This window comes from Diadema antillarum, unplaced genomic scaffold (assembly GCF_040938485.1).
Source record: "Diadema antillarum isolate AM-2024a unplaced genomic scaffold, OU_Dant_1.0 seq00001099_RagTag, whole genome shotgun sequence".
Taxonomy (NCBI): Eukaryota; Metazoa; Echinodermata; class Echinoidea; order Diadematoida; family Diadematidae; genus Diadema; species Diadema antillarum.
In genome coordinates this window covers 2,189-24,168 of record NW_027271916.1, presented here as the reverse complement: position 1 = coordinate 24,168, position 21,980 = coordinate 2,189, and the positions used below count along the sequence as shown (strand labels likewise).

The 21,980-nt window shown below is 38.8% G+C and overlaps 1 protein-coding gene across 1 annotated transcript in view; it reads left to right on the top strand.

Moving 5' to 3' along the window:
* The window catches only part of LOC139743648 (uncharacterized), a 29,219-nt gene extending 8,716 nt beyond the window's left edge, over positions 1 to 20,503 (top strand). Inside the window, exons 4-6 of the mRNA XM_071654113.1 lie at positions 11,788 to 12,097; positions 13,479 to 13,603; positions 20,316 to 20,503. Of these exons, the coding sequence (XP_071510214.1) occupies positions 11,788 to 12,097; positions 13,479 to 13,603; positions 20,316 to 20,482 (602 nt within the window). The 3' untranslated portion in view covers positions 20,483 to 20,503. The remainder of the gene's footprint in view (positions 1 to 11,787; positions 12,098 to 13,478; positions 13,604 to 20,315) is intronic.
* The last annotated feature ends 1,477 nt before the right edge of the window (positions 20,504 to 21,980 follow it).

Below are 21,980 nucleotides of genomic sequence, written 5' to 3'. Positions count from 1 at the left end.
TGCCTATAAAATCTGTCATTATATCAGTGTATGTGGTTGTAATTAGAAAAACAAATGTTTGGTGAAATGAGCTGAAGAGTATTGATTTTGTGTGTCTGTCTGTCTCCCCGTCAGTTAGTCGTGCTGTTGTAATGCTCCAGGAATGATATTGATGTTGCAATCAGTATGTCATTCAGAATCCTGGAAAAAAAAAAGAAAATCAATCCACGTAATGAAGTCTTTATGAATTACAAGCGCATGTCGCCGAGAGTGCGAGCCGGGAATGAACCCTAAACATCATGTACATTTACGCTGCTGAGTCAGAGGTAAATGACATGCAACATTTCATTGCCCATCCATATCGCATTCTTCTGCATAGGTGGAATATCTACAAGCATTCTCATTCTTGTCCGTTAAGTCATAATTGAGAGTGACCTGACCTTTAATGCAGCTGGCAGATGATGGAGATGCATCCAGTAGACAGGAAGTTGAGATCGTTGGTGGAAAAAAGGGACTTCCTGCAAATGGACAGATTTAGACCCATTTTTTTTCTCCTTCTTTCTTCCTTTTTTTGTTGGTCACTTTGTGTACTTGCACTACTTTGTGGGGGGAATGATTTTGTGAAATTGAGAACTCATGCAAAGAAAAAAAAATCTGCCCAGTATTCTCAGTTTTCTCCTGGTTAGAATGTCTCTGAACAAATTATGAGAATGTTGAATAAGAACATGAAATTCTACATTCCTGTCTTCAGCTGTCCCAAAACAGAAACAAAAATGAAACAAAAATGCCTTTCATCTTCAAGTAATGGATACATTTGAAGAGATTTTCCTTTTTTGAAGCCTTTTTGTTTTCATATTCTGCAGTGTTTAATTTGTACTTTGTACTGTACATTTTTTTTTTAAGTTACAATGCATGCTGAAAACTATGTATGAGCTCATCAAGGTAGTATAACTTAATTAAAAAAGAAATACCCCCATTGAGGGGAAGAAAGTGAGAGGTACCAAAAAAAAAAAAAAATGACGAGAATATTCTGTAGATTGGAGAGTATAGCACAATGATGTTCATGAAGCAGATTTTAGCGTAAAGGGAATAAGAATAAAAGCTATCTTATGATCCATTCGAAGATGAAAAAAAAAAAATGCCAGAGGACACACTGTGCAGTTATTTACAGAATTTTTATGGTGTGTGCACGAACATGTGTGGACAGACAGTTACATGGGAATATATGGAAGAAGTCGTGTGAAAGCACACATCAGGCGTGAAATTTGAATACAAATGGAGTCAGGGCTAGTGAAAAGGGAAATTGTGTTTGCCAGCAACATACGTACATGTGGCTGTCAGCACAGGCTGGATTCAGCGGGAATCCAGAGTCAAAAGAGTATTACATATATTTCCTTGCATAATTGGTTCAATATGGAGGGCCAATATGTGGTCCGGGGAGGATCTAAATAAGGAAACTTACCTCAGCATGCACATTTCACAGGAGGGAGGAAGAGGGGATAAGGACAGTAGAGTGTTGTGATTGGTAGGCCCTTAATGCAGTCCGCTAGGCCTGTGTCGAGCATGATTTGTCAAAGTAAAAGGGGGAAGAGATTGCAGGGTAAGGATAGAGAGAGGGAGAGAAAGAAGAAAGAGAGAGAGAGCATAATGTATATTCTTGTCAGGAAAGTAAATAGGGAGCTCATGGTGAGTTACTCACACAACTGTGTGCGGGGCCTTAAATGGGGTTCTTGGTAGAGCCTATAAAGTGAGCCATATTTGAGGAACAGCAGTTAAGAGAAATTTCTACAAGGGAATTCTGTAGGTGTCAAAAGTTTTCACTCTTTTAGGCTGTAATACTTGTTGAATGACTTCGCACAGTTTAGTCACATATTAACTTTGGATCATATTTTGCTGAAAGTGGATTTAAAAATTCAGATATACAGAACTTTCACACTTTTTTTACACTTATAATTCTGACATACTGTAAACCAATACTTTTGTTAACCAACAGTTTATTGAAAAAAGAAGAAGAAGAAGCAGAATTTCACAACTCAAATAAAAATCAAAATCTATCTATCCATTACCGACAAATATACAAGATCTTTTATATTCAAGCTTTATTAAAAAGCATGTTACAGATGTGGTTAACTTGTGTAAATAGTATTACTACTAGTCCCATTATGCTTGTTGGCTGAACAGTGTAATGGGAACTTAAATCACATCATGATTTCCATTTCGATAATTTTAATATCATATGAAATGTCAAATGATTTGTACATGAAATTTTAATTTTTTTATTCAAATATCATACGGCTGTAGGTATCAATATATACATGCACATGTGTACAGTTTGAACATTTGTATATTACTATAATGTAATGTTCCCACATGTAACAAATTCTGTTTATGCATTGTTTAGTTTCTGAGTAGTTGGTGATTTTTCTTAAGTCTCAAGTTGTCTCAGAAGGGCTTTCTAAAGTACTAATTATTTACACAAAGTATTTAAATTTGAACTGTTTTTGTAACATATTTACATAATAGTTTTTATGTACGTATACAGTACAAATTCTCTTCTGCTACATTATGTATTTCAAACATGCAGCATAGATATAGTTTGCTAAACCTTCCCATTATACATAAACATTGTATGACATGTTGTGAGTGCCTGAAGCACATGCCTGCAAAAAGAAGGAATTCTAATGCAAATTATATTGACTGACAGAGTGCCGTCAATACAAATTAGCAATCCTTGCCAACTGAATACCGGTATATGCCATATAATACATTGTTTTATATACACAATCAACAACTTTTCAATCACATGTTTGACGGAGTATATGTAGCAAATCTGCCAACATTTTTTGTTGGCTACCATTGTAGCTCCATGGTGCATGTGTATAGTTGTGTGTGTGTGTGGGGGGGGGGGGGGGGGGTTTTAGTGTGTTATTTTTGATGCATTACCGGTACCCATTGCTGCACTCGTTTCTTGCGTATTTCTGTGACGTCTGCTTCCATGTAATTGCCTAAAGATTGGCTGTGCTGGCACGCTGTCTAATCCCTTTACTGCCCAGCCTTGCCCCCCTAGTGGACAGGGGAGGAAGAGCTCTTCTTTCCTGTGCAAATCAAACTTAGCTTGCAGCTGCGTGTCCATGAATTTTGTTTTTCTTTTTATCAGTATCACCCAATCTTCTGCTGATTTGCAACTTCCATATATCTAGGTTAGCAGTCCATGTTTGTTTAGTTTTTTTCTTTTTTTTTTTGCTGCTATGTTTTTGTTTCATTCATACTGACATTTTGTGAACATTCATTCATGTTTTATTTTTCTGTGCCATTACCTTTTTTTTGTCCTTGTGTGTGTTTATGAATGTGAATACAGGACTTTTCCTTAGTGCATGACCTGTATTGATATATTTGTTGTTGTGCAAATGACAGAACTGAATGCAATGAGTCAATATAGGATACATGATATAATGATACACTCTTTTTTTTATTCAGTGTAAATCTTTTACATTGTCACTATCTTTCTATTGGTATAATTACCTTATCATGTTTATCATAAAATAGATTATTTTGAAGTTCTCATGTGAGATTGTTTCTGGGCAGTTTATCGTTCTTGCACTCGTTTGTTCATCTAAAACATTAATGGTCTTCCATTCCCATGTATCAACTGTTTATGTACGTTGGATCAGAAACAAGTGAAGTTACAAAACCCACAAGGCCTCTGTTTTGTTCCATTGAGTTGTGTTTATCAATTTTGCATCCATATAGGCCATATCCATTTCATTTTTCCGGAGTTGTCAGATTATTGCAGTTTTGTCCTGGTCCTTTTTCTTTGTCCAATTTGCCTCTTCTTTATCATACGTGTATGGGGGAATATTTTGATATCTGATGTGTCATAAAACAGGATGTTATGGTTTGTAGGGCTAATCACTGATTCAAGGAATGACCGAGGGAAGTGACTTTGGTGTAAATCAACCCCGAGACTTCCCCTCCAAGCAGTGCCAAAAATGGTATTTTGTCCTGCCATGGTGCGTAAAAACTTGGCCCCCCTCAAAATCCCTCATGGATGAGAATGGTTCTGGCTGCCAACTTGTAAAACATAGAATACACAAAGAGATTCACCCTTATTTGAAAGATTTCTTGCTAGCTATGTGATACCGCAAGGCCTCCAGTCAGTAATTGCTCCTAGCAACATTGCAGGAAATAATACATAAAGTTAATAGTGTAGATTCAAATGCGGGGATTTCTATATTTAGTGTCTATATCCGAGCCTTCGTAATGAATTTTCAACTACCTTGAACAGATGTTGTCAGCTTTTTGACAAATATCCAAGTTCTGCTAATGAGTGGCGATGGCACAAAGCGTTTCATTCATTTTGGTCCCCGTGACGTAACACGTCAAGTGAATCTTCACCTTCTCAACCTTTTTATTTTGTCATCAGACTGTTGCACTTACAACAGTTACACTGTTTTTTTTTCCCCTCAAGAAATATATGCTATTTTTGTAGCTGTCGTGATCAGGATTTTTTTTTCTCTGATAAAATACTTCACTATTCCTTAACCCGTTGAGGACGAGTCCCGAGTATTCTCGGCAGATGTCTATGGGAAATGCGTGTTGCAGCAAAATTAGCCCGTCCTCAACGGGTGAAGCATTTTTTAAGCCTTTATATACATTTGTTTATGCTGGGTTGCTTTTATGATGAAGAATGCATTTTACTTCTCTTCCTGTATAGTTTCTGACTCATCAACCAACTTGAAAACTAATTGTTCTTTGTACTAATACCAGATCATTCAGATTTTTTCTTTAGAAGCATGTATCATTGTCAAGTAGTGCTGTACCGATTTAATCATGATGTCATTTTAATTGATTTGATTTATTTTGATTTTGTTGCTGTTAGAACCTCCGAGTGCATTCATTTTCAAAACAATGCTTGTATTGTATTTTCCTTTTTTGCCTGCAAATCCATGTAGAAGAGTTTCATTGTCTAATGAGTCGACAAAAATTTGATTGTTGGTTACTGCTTGCCCTGTATTTTCCTCTTGTGGTTATTGTATTTCATGAAAGTCATTCTGTAGTTCATTGCAGAGGCTGTTTACACTCACATTCTAATACATTATGTCCTTTACATAATCTGCTATTAAAGCTGATGCAAGAACATATTAGTTCTTTGAATAATGCAGGAACATGTAAGGAAACAGCAGAAACACTTTCAATGAGACTCAATGGTTTATGAAAGTGACAGACGTGTTTGTATGTGTGTGCGTGTATCAGTATAAGTTTGTCTGCATGTCAGTATTGGTCAAGATGCTACTTCATCAATGCATGTGTGCACAAAGAAGATGCAGGACAAGTAGCATTTCCATGGTAAGTACGGCCTATAAAGCGTGTGCAAAACCGCATGCGCACGCACACCTCGCCGAAAGTGAGTTGCTGATGCATGCTGAGTCCCGATGTGCTCTGGTGGCCGTGGCCACGATGAAGAATGAGAGATATATATTGGCGGCTGCAGGAAAGCCTAAATTGGAAGGGGCGAATCTGACCTTCTTTGTGAGGAGGATGTGAGTCAGGACGGAGTGCTTTATTTCGGGAATTGGCAGCGTGAGAGGTGCGCCAGAAGAGGAAGAGAAGCTTTCTTCTTTCCTTTGTCCTTCCCCAAAAAAGCCTTTGAGATTAAAAAAAAATAGTAAGCTGGTGATAAGATACAAGTGAGTGATGAAATGTCCAAGACATGACAAGTCATGTGTTTGCAGTAGGCTTTAATACTGAATGTTATGGAAAAACAGAAAATATATCTATTCTTGTCATATCATAAATGCTGATACAGAATATACATACATATATATACACAAATATGTTGTTTTAATACTTAATAAACATCAGAATATACTGAATTCAATTAAATTGAAATTTCTCTTTGACAAATGTGCCATGTTTCAAAGAACCAGTTAAAATGAAAAGCAGCTGTTGTAAGTGAGCATCTGCAAGCTTTTGAAAATGAAAATGAAAAATATGAAATATATACACTGTCCTGTAAAAATGCAGCAGATGGGATCCAAGAAAGGCATGGTGAGCTTTTTCCTTTAATGTGAAATTCCAACACAAATACACAAGTTTAATTAATCAGTTGTGTTCTTCTAGGGCTTTAAATTGACAGAACTATTGTTGGAATTATGAGCAGGAAAGAAGTTTGGATTGTATATCTTCATGTCATTGATGTATGAGGAAATCTTACACAGATGTTAACAAATCTAGTATGTGTCATCATTACACCATATGTTTTGGGGAAAATGTGTTAGGGCCTGCAGACATCCTCTGGAATTCTGTAGGAAGTCATTTCTTAGATGAAGAGTTGATAGATAAGAACTGATTTTTCAGTTTTACCATATGTTTCACATATGGTAACACAGAAGTTTCAGAAATGGCAACAATAACAACAACAGTATTAAAAAGAAAAAAGGGTGACAAGAATTGATAGAAAGTAATGTCAATGATATGACTCGTGCAAAAAATTTGACATGAATCTGTAATCAAATTTCAATATATATCAAAGTGATGGTATAGTTTTGGTTTAAATGGGGATTCAGTTTTAACTTTTTGTGAGATAATTACAACCACTTTATGAAATATTAAAGGGCATACAATTCTATGAGGGAATTCAAAGTTAATTTGATGAAAATCAGTTTTTTAAATGGCTGAGATGTCAAAAAGAAAAGTAGAAGAGAATGGTCCTACACACGCGCCCGTAGTAAAAGTTGGGACCTACCTTTTATGAGGATCTATTTGTTTCTGGATATCTCAGCCATTTCAAAACCGATTTTCATCAAATAAACTTAGAATTCCTCGTAGAATCGTATGCTCTTTAATATTTTGTATAAGCAGTCTCTGTTTCTCTTGTAGAAAGTTAAAACCTAACTCCCCATCTCGACCATAACTATATCATCCCTTTAAAACACAACTCATCCCATCAAAATCCCCATGTTCCTGTACAAGGCAATCATCTCCTGAGAACAACACAATTTGGTGCGGGGCAGAATAAAAAATGTGGCATCATGTTTTGCGTATTGATCGTACCTCTCTTGGCATCTTCAAAAGCTCACGTTTCACGCTTGTTATGCTTTTGTGATGTGTCCCCCTAGGTTCACAAAGATGTGATGGTTTGGATGATGCAGTGCTGTTTGACCAACGTTGAGTCATTGTAGTGCCACTATATTGATACTTTCACAAACCTATTTAACATGAATTTTCTCTACAAATATTTGTGCAGGGTGGGGGGGGGGGGGGGGTGTAGGTGGAAGTTGGCAATTGGATACACATGTTCTGGAAAAGATTTAAGAATTGTCAGTCATACAAGTTTTTTTTTTTCAACATTTTCCATATTGCTGCACATTATGAATGCTTCAATATCTACCAGAAATTTGCTCTCCTTTATTTTTCTTTCTGTGCGTGCGCCATGATTGTCAAAGAAAGAATAGTTTGAGTGACCATAAAAATGAATAATCTTTTAAGAGAGTTTTTTTTTTTTTTTAAGGAAGTTCAATTTGAGATTTAATGATATGTATGCTTGTGAAAGAATACATCTGGATATACACAACACTCTCTTGGCTGTCGCTCGTGTTTTTAGGGTTATTCTTGTAAGAACATCATCGGGTGCTTGAGCCCCTCCCCATCACACAGTTCTGTTTATACTCATGTATTGTATGCATGACACTTCTATGCTGAGGCAGTAGTATTCAGGTTTGGTTCAGACCCTGTTGACACATCTGTTTCTGTCATCTCATTATTCAGAAGGTCGGGTCAATAGGATGGAGGTGGGTCTATTTTCGGTCAGACTAAAGTTTCAGAGAGGAAACGCTGGAGCCTCTAAAAGGATCCCTCCCACTCGCTCTCTCTCCCTATTTCTTTGTATGTACAATTATAAAGCGAGCAGATTTAGAAAAAAGAAAAATTGAGAGCTGATTCAAATACAGATTATGACCTCTTTATAATTGTATACAAGCAGAGCAGACTTACCAAGCTTGTGTGTTATGCTGTAATTAGATTAGTCATGTTTGTGAGTCATGCCGAAAAATCCAACCAGGATTTGCAAGGATGTTGGGTTCATTGCTCTGATATCTAGGAGTGAGGGATGTCTCACTTGTTGCATGACGCAATCAGAGATTCCCTTCATTTGTTTCAAATTGGGGCACCATTTTTTATCTTATCTACAGTTTTTTCCAACAATTTTTGTATTCTCCATCTCTGAAATGCAAGTCAATAGTGCCATTGTGAATGTGTGTTGGCCATCTTCCATTCTACAGTATATTCGGCTGACAAATTACTCAATGCGAAACTAGAGGGTCAATCCCGTCACGCTGTATATCGTATTTTGTCGTTGCTGTGGAGTAGATGAAGTGGATTCCCGTAAACCGTTTTCTACATGGGATGAAATGACGAAGATGAACGCACGTAGACATGCTGTGGTCACATGATATTCTTTATTTTTTTGTGACTTAAAACTAAACCAGCAAACTAGCTAGTAGTGATGGATATTAGAGGACATTCTAACACCATGTTTATGTGGAGTGAGAATACAAATCAATTCAAATGCAAACTGAATGAGAGTGGCACCATCAGATTTTTTTTTTCCATCTGCCAGCCTTTCACTATCACAAGTAAATAAAAGATATATACATATTTTAAATAAAAAAAAGGAGAGAAAAATGTCTGGCTTCCTGATTTCACACCCTCCTGGTGGTTTGGGGATGGAAAATGGCAATGTTTGCATTCCATAAAATCAAAATGTTTGAGGCCCCATTGACTGATGATGCTTGTGGTGACTCATGTTGCCGGGTTTTGATCGATTTCTTCCCTCCCTTTTGTAAGGAGAAGATGGAAAGAAGAGGAGAATGAGGTGGGACAAAGAAGGAGGAGGAGGAGAAGGCCAAAGAATGGCATCCATTAAAGTTGATTCGTGGGTAGCGGCCTGGCGCCCCTCAAGTGCACCACTGATTCAAGCCGTTTAGTCAGAAATGGGAATTTTGATGTGGCTCCTTTGATAGTAGTATCCATACACACAGTTGTGCAAAGAGAATCCTGCCATCGTTTACTATACAGCTTGAGGGGACGGCGGGATGTGGGGGGGGGGGGGTGGAGATGGGTAGAAGGGAGTTCCAATCTAGACCTCTCCAATGGCACAATTTTACGCAATCATGCCCGTTTTAGGGCGACAAGACGAAAAAGAAACAGAGATATTACTTTCAGATGGTCTTTATGAGTGAGTCACGTTTGTGAACACACAAACGTAAGATATCTCTGCCTGCCTCGCTTTAGTGGCATGTGGGGTCAGAAATGAATACTGCGAAGACGCTCGCAGCTGCATTCAGGAAAACGTAATGACTTTTTTATAAATTTGATACGTGCGGGAGGAACAGGATATGAGCTACCTGTGGGAAACCTTTAGGCATACAACAATCAAATTAGTTTGCTACGATGGTTAGACAGAAGTGGATCAAAGTAAATATTTGCAGGGTTCAATGACACACTACCTAATGTTGTTATGTGTCCACATCTGTTATATATGTAGACCAAACTTTAATTGACTCGAGCCGTGGCCTGAAATGCAAAACTGCATATATGCAAGTGTGATAACTTTGATCATTTTCATAATAATTGTAGCTAGGTAGCTAGGTGAATCACATTATTTGTTCCTTGAAATCATTTCTCCCCAACTTGGACCAACCTCAAAATAAGCAGTTAAAATGAAGAATATCTTGTGAACATATTCCTCTGACTCTCGAGGCTTAACCTATTGGCTACGGAAACCTAGGGGCATTATGAAGTATTATAATGTGAATATCAGAATCCAATTGAGAACGGGTTAATTCTAGGCTTTGTAAAAGGAGGAAATACATTTGATCCAAACAGTCACGTGCGACTTATTAACAACTCGTGAAAAAATCAAACGAAAGACAGAGAAGAACGTTCATGTCAATATGAGCACATTTTCATACATCAACTACTGGTAAAAATGATGTTTGAACTTCAGTGGATTTTAAAAACAGGCCTCTTCATTGGCAATGAGAACAGTATGGAGTGGAGGAAATTAATGATAGCTTCCTGTGTACAATCTGGAAATAGTAGGTCATGTCAGTACAATGGTGAATATTTACCCCATTATCCCCCCCCCCCCAACCCCTCCCAGTGCTTCAGAAAAAAATATTGATGCGGCAGAGTAGCGCTGATATGATAACAAGATCCAGCTGACATGACTTATATACCCACGTCAATGGCCGACAAAGATCAGTATCTCATCATCCGCTGGGATGTGGATCGCTGTTGGACAGTCGTACTGTTGGTACATGTATTTCCATGGAGAATTGACTGCCTCACTCTGCGTGTATCGGATGCAGCTCAATTCCACGCATAATGAATTCTCTGCTTTGCCAGGCACTGTTGTCATATATGAATAACATTATAATATAGTGAAAATATGGCTGCCTTTGTTGGGTGAAAAGGTCAGCCCTCTCTGCTCGGCACAAAGTCATAGCATTCTAGAAAAAAAAAATGAAATAAATGTTTTATGAACAGTGTAAATCAGTTCATGTGATGGCATGCCATTGTACTTTAATTTGCACAGATTGTTGTCACACATTCATATACAGTATCTAATACTTCTCTGATTGTTTAGGCTCATGAACAATGCCTCTTTCTATACGTCTTTCAACAACATATACAGTATGACTTCTCTGATTATTTAGGCTCATGAACAATGTTTCTTTCTATGTGCCTTTCAAGTTGTTGGTTTTTTTTAGAACAGCTAGTATGGTACAAGATGTACTCAATGATGAAGGAGAATGGTTCATAGCCACTAATGACAGAATGTTTACATTTGTGGATGTTGATGTTATGTTCCCTCTAAAATAGTGATGTCACCTTCATATCAATCTAATTTTGAATGTGTGCATCCAAGCCAAATAAGTTTCATTGGGATCATTATTCTACATTCCTAATCAGATATTTTGTGTCTACATGTATGTGGCATGATTGTCTCATAAGCAGAATGTTCAGGGTTTTTTTTTTTCTGGTCAAATTAGCAAAGTTAGGAAGATGAGAAAGAAGACGGGGTAAATTTTTGCCCATCTGTTTGAAATATGGTAACCATTCATGGTCATTTAACAAGTGAACTCTGGAATTTCGTTCTTTTTTTTTATCCCCCCCCCCCCCCCAAGTATCCTTGGAGTGTAAGTGAATTAGGAGAAACGTGGGTGTGGCTGATCACGTGCAACAGATAGCACACAATGAGAGGAAGAGCGAAAGTTATTCTCGACGAGGCTTCCCTCGGAGCAGTAATGAGCGAAATTAATGGCCACAGTTGGTCGTAATCATTCTTATTTTGTGTGGAGCGCCTCTGGTCAAAGGATATTGTCTCTCACTCAGGCATGTCTAGTCTCTTTATCCTTAGAGACTAGAGTAATTACATTTTGTTGCCATGTAATTTTGTGTGTGTGTGTGTGTGTGTGTGTGTGTGTGTGTGTGTGTGTGTGTGTGTGTGTAAGTTCTGTGTAGTGTTGAAGATCCTCTAGAAGCATTTCTTGTCATGAGCTGTGTTTTAGTGGTTTTTTTATAATTGTAGAATTTGTTTCCAATAAGAGTGCAGTGTGTACGTGCTAATTGATGTGCCACAGTTTTATGTTCATTTACCTTGCATGGCATAATGAACTGTTGCTGTACAATTATTGCTTGACGCGGTCTTGCACAAGATGCCATGATCCGTCAAATTCTCCTGTCGACTACTTCGAGATGTATCACATACCTGTTAGCTCACATTTGACATTTCTTTCCTTGCAGTGTTGCAACGACTGGCCAACATCCAGCCGCCTGCCAGCGCTCCACCGACTGGCGCAGAGCCCAGAGACAGGCAGCCATTTTCCAACCCCACCACTGCCACCGGAAACCCGTTGGGCCAGGGCCACTGCAGGCAGAAGTCTGATGCCACCGCTTCCATCACCGACAGCCAATCACAGTCCAGGAGAGAGAGCTTCTGGGCATGGGCTACCGGCAGGCAGCCAATCAGGGCAAAGATCACAAACAAGATGGATGAGTCCATGCTGGTGTCAGGAAGTCCAGAATGGACCGCAGCGCTGAAGAGTAAAATGAGGTACATTTTGTATAAACTTTCATTTTAAAAGACAGAAATGCAAATTCTCCTTAATATGAAGAATGATATCTTGGCCCATTTGGTACGTCACACTTTGTCCCAAAGTCACAAAGGTGGTTTAAACTTTAGACCATGGTACAAACAGAGACAATGGTCTAAAATAAGCATGAAATGGGTGTACCTTTGACATGTGCGTATCACCGCACCATTGATACTGGATGTTTGTTGACGTACGCAATCTTTCATTTGTATTTACGCAGAAGAAATTTGCATAAACCATGGTTTGAATTTAAACCACCTACGTGAATTTGGGCCTATGTGTTTGCTAGAAAGAATGTTTAATCACAACCAAAAGGACCCATAATTGCCATAGCAGAGAAGTAAAAACACTTCTGCTCTTTAAGTGACAATACTTTAAAGGTAATCATCTATTGTTTTATAGATGTGCTCTTTTTAAACTGACATGAAATCAAAGGCTGAATTCATATCAAAATCCATGATGCTCTTGCAATTTTTTTTTTCAATGGAAGCAGACCGTCCTGACATTTATTTTAGAGCTGACAATGTTTGGTGAATCAATTTCTTTCTATACTGTACATGTAATTCCTCATTCATTTTCTTTCTTAACACACACAAATAATTACTACACAGTATTCTGCAGCTGAGCAGATGTCAGTATAGTGAAGCACATCCTCCTTAACCCATTGAGGACGAATTGATTTTTCTATAACACACATTTCCCATAGACACCTGCCTGAGTGTACTCGGGACTGTACAGTCTTCAATGGGTTAAAGATGACCCTTTCCTTGTGCATTCCTTCCCAAATAGCACAGAACATGATATATTCCACCAGAATGACAAGACTATTACATCTATAACATTTCTGTGATATTTGGAGGTTGTTAGCCATTGAAATTATGCATCAAACGCTCACCATAACGTATTCTGTGTACTAGGCACAGCTGCATACATTAATCCTCCTGTGGTTGTAATATGATACTTATACTTTGAACAACAGATATGCATGTTAAAGCTGTCAGAAAAGAAGAATTCACTAGCTTCTCTTACTTTGTTATCAATGGCAAATAACAACACACCACTTACATGAACTACATGTACAACTAAGTGCATCACACAGGTCTGTAAAACTAGACTAGTATTTAGATTTGTAATTTTCGCGTAGTACGCAAAAATTATTCAAATCTTAACGGTCAATTTAACTAAACAAATAAAGACCCTCTTGAGTTCAAAATTTACAGGAGGTTTCCAAATAGTGTTTTCTTCAATACGTAAGTGTTCTCACCAATATTTCAAAAATTTGCATGCAAAAGGGATTGGCTGTCTTTAATGGTTATTCTTTGTGTATTCTGGACTGTGCAGACCTCTGAATCTGAGGATGGACTCGGACGACTGGGACAACCTGGACTCCATGCCCCCACAGGTGATGAAGGTCTCCCCCAGGGATGAGGCCAGCACTTCCAGCATCGATGCCATCCAGAAGAAAGGTGAGTTTTTTTTTTTCCAGATTCATGGCAATATGGTGGTCTGAACTCTGATATCTTAAAGAGATCAACCACTACAGCATTCTCAATCACATGCTTTAGAAGTATGCACTGCTCTTATGTTATCATAGATGATGATGGTGATGATGGTGATGATGATGATGGTGATGGTGATGGTGATGGAGATGGTGATGGTGATGGTGATGGTGATGGTGATGGTGATGGTGATGGTGATGGTGATGGTGATGGTGATGGTGATGGTGATGGTGATGGTGATGGTGATGGTGATGGTGATGGTGATGGTGATGGTGATGGTGATGGTGATGGTGATGGTGATGGTGATGGTGATGGTGATGGTGATGGTGATGGTGATGGTGATGGTGATGGTGATGGTGATGATGATGATGCCACAGTGCAATGAGAGCTTCACTCGTGATTCCATTTCTGTCACTTGTGGAATGCATTTTATGTGGTGATTGACTATCAAGCGGTGTTCCCTACTGCATTTGTTAGAAAATTCTAAGTTTCTGACACTGTTTTGTGTGTAAAAGTCATGCCTCTACAATAATATACCTACTGGTCATTTGAAAGAAAAACAGTCGTAGATTTTTCATAATGTATAAGTTACATCAAACCAAAGCTTAGCATTTTCTCTACAACTTTCCTCATTACATGTCCAGGGTAACAAAAATCTATAAAAGTTGCCTTGATTTGAAAAAAAAAAAATTCCCAAAGCATGACTCCACTGCTATCTCAGGGGGCTTACGTTATGGCACATGAAGAGTCAAAGTGGGTGCATATTTGTTTTTCTCTCTATCTGATGACAAGGTTTTGCAAGTCTTTCTTGTTAGCAGGGAGAGTCTTTTCAGAGAAAAAGTACAAAGGAAAAAGTTTTCAAGGTTGTGATGTCTATATTGCAGAATATGATATGAATAGATTATGTGTAGGCATGAACTTTTCAGTTATTTTTTGATTTCCTAATTTTAACTTTAAAGGGATTAGCAGATTATAAAAGAAAAAAAAGATTAGATCAATTTAGAAATGATTGGTCATATGCTCACCCCCCAACACGCATCATTACATCAGTGATAATCTGTGCTGTAACTTTATTCTGGGAGTTACCCTTGATTAGCTCAATCCCCGGGATTGATCTAATTAGGCTTAATTAGATGTGTCTCGATAATATGGGCGCTGCTCGTGAATGGGCGCAAATTTACAGCATCCTCATCCCTGGCAGGTGTGCACGGGATGGAGCGTTTGCATCTCACTTGCAGCCTTCCCTCGGAGTTTCTCACCATGACCTTTGACCTGCCCGTGTTTCTTCCGTGGGCAGGAGGAAACGCATGTCCCCGCGAGAATGACTGTGTACTTAGCGCCGTGAAATCAAGCAGATGATTCTAATGAAGAACCGGGCGAGATGCGTGAAAATGGGAGGAAGAGAATATTTGCTGACACATTGTGGAAGAGATGAATGTATAATTCGTTTTCGCGATGATGTGTTAACGATGCGATGCGGGATTAACAGGTGATGAGTGCTTGGAAGGGATTAGTGGCGAGGGTACACAAGACCACACCCAGCATCTTGCTTCCACTCCGCCGTTTGGCCCCAATTAGCCCCAAGGAGCCATACTAATGGTGTGATTGCATTAGCGATACACATTCGAGAAGGGCGCGTGTGGCCTCGGGGTAGGAGGTCAAGTTCTATTTTGGGTCCCCACATTGCTCCCTAGCAAGGTGTGTTTCATTTCAACAGATGCTGGACTAATTGTAGATGAAAGCTTATATCACTTTGTCAGGCATCACACACATAATCCTCTCCAACAGCAGCTACTGACATAACAACTCCCTTGATTTTGTTTGCTTGTTCCTTTCCTTTATTTTGATAATGGCATTCCAATCATAAGGGTAGGGAGATGTTCCCCATCTTTGTTGTCATAGTGTGGATGCAGGGGACATTCATAATCCAGATAAAGTGACCAGCTGTTGCAGGACAATTAGCATTGGTGTGTAGATCTGACTCGCATTTACATTTAAATTTAGTTTTTTGAAAGCCATGAATTCAGCACATTTGCTGCACTGTTAGATACCAGAATAACACAACTGTTGAAAATGGGAGATAGCTGAGCATTTTTTCTTAGTGTGTTGTCTATAATGCCATGAGTTAACCTGCTGTGCATGAAACTTAGTTATCAAACAGATGAATAGATGAATAGTAATCATAACAACAGCATCGTATTCTCTCAAATTCTTTTCACCTATCGTTAAGTACTGGCTCGGCCTGCAGCAAACACAACAAGATAACATCATGAAATCTTTTAAATAGAATATATACAGGCATCAATATTATCCTCTTGGCTTATCAATTGTTCATGTACACTTACATTTTGTACATGTACAAGGATTGTATGCCCCATAGTTTACCATACTATCTAAACGCAACATGAGATCTACAAAAGCACAAACATTTGCAAACCTTTGCTAATGAGAACCGAATCATGAATCATGTTGTTTCTGCCTTTGTTGATAAATTTTTTTATTTTGGTAGTGCATGTAAGACTGAAGATTTCCCTTTTTTAACATAAAAGAATGATGCAGTTGACATTACAGAGGTGAAGAAAGAAGCAGGAACTTTCTTTGTTTCTGTTCAGGTGGTATCATCCCAACTATGGGTGCCTATATACACTGTACCTCTGCAAGACCATGCATGTGGCGTGACTACGGAGTTAATCGCCAGCAGGGCTTGACTCATTTAGTGCGCTGGTAATCTGATTGCCAAGTCCCCACACCTGCCATTATATCGTGGAAACGGGTGTACGGCAAGTTTAATGCCCGTAGGCCCAGAATCGCTGGCGCCAAGATGGGCCGCGGCACCCCCACGCATCCCATCTCGAGGGCTGTGGAAGCCATTAACTCGATGCGTGATGAGTTTGAGTTGCTGCCGCAAGATGTTAAAAGGATAGTTCAGTACTTGATAGGCAAAGAGTTAATGGGATGAAGCCCTGCCTGTTTTTGGATTATAGAAAGGATCATGGAGCATGGTACTTTCTGCTGCATTATTGCAAAATACATTGGATTTTAGTGCTCAGAGAAAAGAGAAAGTATTCAGTAAGCCATGGAGTGCCTGGCAAATGTCGGACAAGCGCATGAGTTAGACAACAACAACAACAAATTCCTGTTTTGATATGAAATGAAGCTAGGCTTTAAACTTGAATTGCTTTGTCTCATGATGAGTTCAAAATGTGTCCCTCCTCATTTGAATGACCAATTAAAGTATGAAAAGAATTGCCACTTAAAGTGAGCAAAGGCAATTTAGCTGCATATTTCAGGAACAATAGTCGTATGCTATGAAGAAAAGCATTAGATCTGATGGGAAGATTGCCCATTCATCTAAAACTTTGATTACTACAGTGTAGGTATAAGGACAGGGATTTAATTGTGAGTCATAAATCAAGTGTACATGTAATAATCATACGCTGTCCTTTCAGCTTTGTGGACCTTTAACCCGTTGAGGACGAGTCCCGAGTATACTCGGGCAGGTGTCTATGGGAAATGCGTGTTGTAGCAAAATCAAACCGTCCTCAACGGGTTAACAAGTACAGCATGTATGGCCCAGATTGCATGGCATCTTTGCGGGGTAGCAAAACATGATGTAATCCCTCACACTGCCCAATAACAAGCTTTAAAAAAAAAATTGTTGCAGGAGTTGGTCCCTGATTTCGCCAACAGGTCCAGACGTAAATTTCTTTATTTGAACTGCCTTGAGACAGCCGAGTTTGGGCAATTTGCCGTGTCGATGGTGATATGCGGCGTGAAGTGAACACATTGTTCAGTCCTCGTTTTCACCTGTTGTTGTGGTGGAGAGGGTGATCAAATTTGGATGACACACTCCGGGGTGCGCACTACTCATCCATGTTGCCATAGCAAACTTGTCATCATCTTCCTATCTCTCCCTCTCTCTCTCATTTTCTCCATTCTTAACCCGTTGAGGAAGAGTCGCGAGTATACTCGGGCAGATGTCTGTGAGAAATGCGTGTTGTAGCAAAATCAGTCTCTCCTCAACGGGTTTAAATGTCAGAAGTTTGCATTCTGATTCTGCATGGAGTTGCTCTTGCCTGCAGGCAGCAGTACTTCAAAGTTTAACCCTTTGCATGCTTTGGGTAATGACTGACACAGAAAACCCCATAGCATTGTACACACTGTTCAAATAAGTCCATGGCACAGAAAGGGTTAATGGAAACACTAAGCACTGAGTTGTGCAGTATTTGATGCAGATTTGATGTATTTCCTTAAAAGCGACATTATAAACTACATTTGTAACTGGTCTGTCTTTGCAATGGTTTAAATACCAGTTATCGTACATAAGCATAGAAAAAGGGAAACTTTTCACACACCCACCACAGGAGTTGCACCAATATAGACACAAACACACTCACAAACTCACACATAACTACAAAGACAGACAGACAGACAGACACATGCACACACACACACACACACACACACACACAACAGAGATACTCTTATTATGTATGTAAATATGTCTCTTCCATGGAAACTTTTGCATCAGACAGTCAGCAGTGCACAATCATACAAGATTTATCTGATCGTTATATCTTGCAATTCTGCATCATTTCATACCCTACTTCAAGGAATTATAGTTTGATGGAGAGCTGTTTTTTTAAAGTCAAAATACTGTAAAGAAATACATAGGTTGGAATAATACTGAACAACTAGAATACTAATTGAAATTGGTAATAAGGTGAGTAAACTCAACAGTGATTTTTTATACATATATAAATGAATTATATATATATAGAGATATCAGGTAAAATATTGACATCCACTGGAAACAGGGGTATCGCATTCTGAAGCAGAGTACAAGAGTATATAAAAAAGATAATAATTTTCTAGCTTTCGCTATTTATTGCAGAATCAGATGTTACCTGTCTTCTGAACAGTCTTTCATTTGATCACTTGTGACAATATGCTCTCTGCGGTTCCAAGTGTGTGCCGTTTTGTGGTTTCCCCCGAGTGGTCATGACTAAAATGGTTTAATTCAGCGAAAGAAGTGGATCGTAATTAGTTTAGTCTGGAGTCCCCAGTGCCTTGGAGTCTCCATCCATATTCTGCCGGGTAATGGAATTATGTTTGCTCACGTCGCTGCTTTCCTTAACCCTTCTGCTCCCCCAATTTTGAATCAAACCACTTCACAGCACTCCTGTCTTTTTGTAACATATCGTGCATCTGTGCTTTTACACAAATTGAGACACTTCATTGATTGGACACCAATATGAAACAGCACATGAATACACACAAAAAGTGTCATCATTTTCCAAGCTCATCTATAAAAAAAGATATCCCCTTCCTCCCCTCCCAAGCATAGGCATGTTGTAAACTGGATTTTTTTTTTCACACTCTTATTCATTCATAACTGGGGCAGCTTTTAGATGGAGTCTTTAAGTTCCCATTCTGTGTTTGAGTGCAAAATAAAATGAGGATTATCACTAAAGACTTAGACGGACAGCTGTCACACGTAGCGTGCCTGAGCCGCGATATTTTAGGGTTTGGCACCTCGTAGCCCCCCTACTAATCGCATCACACCCATATAATTTCTCCATCGTATCATAACATTTGGGTTTCGATCAGTGCTGGGGCAAACATGGAGCTCAGTGAAAGGACGAAGGGAGAGTCAAACTTGTATAATCTGAGAGAAGATCTAGCAAGGCGTGTCAAATCTATCGGGGGATATACAAAGATATGTGTAACCCTTTCAATCCTAAATCTTTATGTTTTGGGGGTAAATAGTTCAGGATATCATAGATAAAGATATGCATTTCTCTTTGAACTTTTTTTTTTTCAATCAGAGTTCTCTCTTTTTTTTGTCCTTAATGTACTAGTTGCAGTAATCACTCCATTGCAAATATCCTCTGTCTATTTCTGCCAAGGGTACATGTAGCTTGGGTGTGATCCAAAATTTTTGCATCTTACAGAATTAAATGTGACAAGACATTTCTCAATATATGTTTGTTGACTGTCGATCAGCGAGCTAAACTTAGTTTGTAGTCACTCTCAAAACAGAGGAAAAAACAAGTGACAAAAAATTATAAAGAGCTTGTTAAAGAGGTCAGAGGTCACCAGCATTTTGTTGTTGCTGTTGTTTCCTGAAAGAGAGTGTATAAAGTGATTTGAATCATCATGATGAAAAAGTCTATTGGAAGAGCGAACAAGAAGTACTATAGATATTTTAATATTAGAGTGGAACATTCTTCTCCACCAAATATGAGGCTCAAAGTGTTGTCTATGGAAGAGCCACAGTCTTAAGTCATATGAGTCAACCTAAAGAGAAAGTGTTGTAAACTCTCAGAACTTTAAGCAGTACTTTGATATATCTGTGGTATTTATCTATTCATGAAGATCATCCCCTGTTCCAAGAAATTTTGCGCAAATTCATGATGTTATGTCTGTCGGCCAAAGAGGCTTCGAAAAACATTTCCACTGCGGTGATGGGATGCCGGCCCAAAGCCATGAGCTTGCAGAGAAGTGCTGTCCCACCAATAATGTTGATGACTTCCTTCGTGATAAGGGCATGAGATCGCAATCTGCAATTACGTGGTGATTATGAGGTTTTTATGGTTCTTTTGTTTGTTTTGACTGTTACATGTCACATGTATGTTTCGTTGTTCTTCCTTTTTTTTTCTATTTTTCTTTTTCACAGCTCTTGTTGCGGAAGTGAATGCTGCAGTAGACCAGCTATTGGCTCATTTTGCTCAGGCCAAGGCGGGCCAGCCCAAGGACAAGGTACGTCAACCCCTAGTACTAATGTTCTCTCCCCTCCCAGTTATCCTGTTCTTTTGTATTCCTTTTCTTTGGTCTGGGTGCTAGAGGCTGAACCTTGTTTAATCATCCACCCAATGTTTTTTGATGGGTTTTACCCTGTTTCACGAATGCTGAATCTGAATCTGGATGATGCAGCTCTTGCATCCTTGAGGGTTTTGAGATATTCAAGATGACCTCCAAAATGGCTACCAAAAATCTTGAATATCTCAAAACCGTCTAGGATGCAAGAATTGCGTCAACCAGATTTGGATGTAGCACTCGCAAAATAGGTTAAAGCCATCAATTCATTTTAAATCTATTCACCATTTTGAAGGAAATACTTATCTTGGAATTTCAGTTTTTGGCAGCCATTTTGGATATTTAAAAACCCTCATGGATGCAAGAGTTCATCCAGATTTTTTATTCAGCACCCTCGAAATAGGGTAAAACCATTGAAAAAAATTGGTAAAACAATGTTAGGCCAAAATTATGACTTTGGCACCCAGACTATATTTTCTTTTCTCCTTCCCTCTCTTTTCCTTTTTCCTCCATCTTCTTAAATCTCTCCTTTAATTCTGTCTGTGCAAGTTCCTTAATTGTTTTCATCTCGTGCTCCAGAGAAAAAGGATGATGGTAAAAAACAACAAATGGGTGGATGTACATTAGTTTGTGGCAGTAGACACACATGAGTAGGGGAAGCGAGGGGGCGGGTCTCAGTCTGGGATGAGAGCCCAAGTGAGTCCTCCCCCCACCCTTCCTTCCCCCATTCCATTTCCCCCACCTTCCCCCTCCCTCCCTCTCTTGCCTCTTGTAACACCATCTTTACAGTTTCCTCGTAATATCTTGCCCACGGAGGGCAAGATGTGATAAAAACAAATTGGGTGGAGTAGGTATCTTGTGGCAAAGGAAAGGCATGAGAGGAGGGTCAGGGGGTGCTCAAGCGGGAAGGGAGCGCGGATAATATCATCTGATATTCGCAGTCTGGCAATGGATTCATGACATCGTCCTATGGGTGATGAGGATCAAAGATTAGAGGAAACAAAACAAGAGGGAAGATAACTTTAAGATGTTCCTAAATTCGACTCATTTTTGTTTGTCTTGTCCAGATTAATGTTAGTCAAATGAATAGATAGCACATAAAATACTGGATACACCGTGCCTTTTTATTCATTTATTTATTATTTTTTTTTTTTTTTGGGGGGGGGAGGGTTAATATTGGGAATTGTTTGAGTCGACTAATAGTCAAGAAATTGACAACACACCAAAATATTGCCTCCTGTATTATATTTAAATGCATATCATCTCCAAGGGAGGGTGTCACTAAGTTTGCTTCCTGAAAAGGAATGATACCCATTTCTCATTCCATCCCTCATAAAATAAATTCACTTAGTCCCAATTTGTTAGATAATTATGCTTGCAAAAATATACAGTATGTCATAAATAGTATATAGGAATTACAGGAATAATGCCTAGTTTATCACTTACTACAAGCAAGTGTGTGGTCTGTATGGAAGAGCAAGATTGAATTGGAGGTTATTTCATATCGTAAATTAAGCAATCTTGA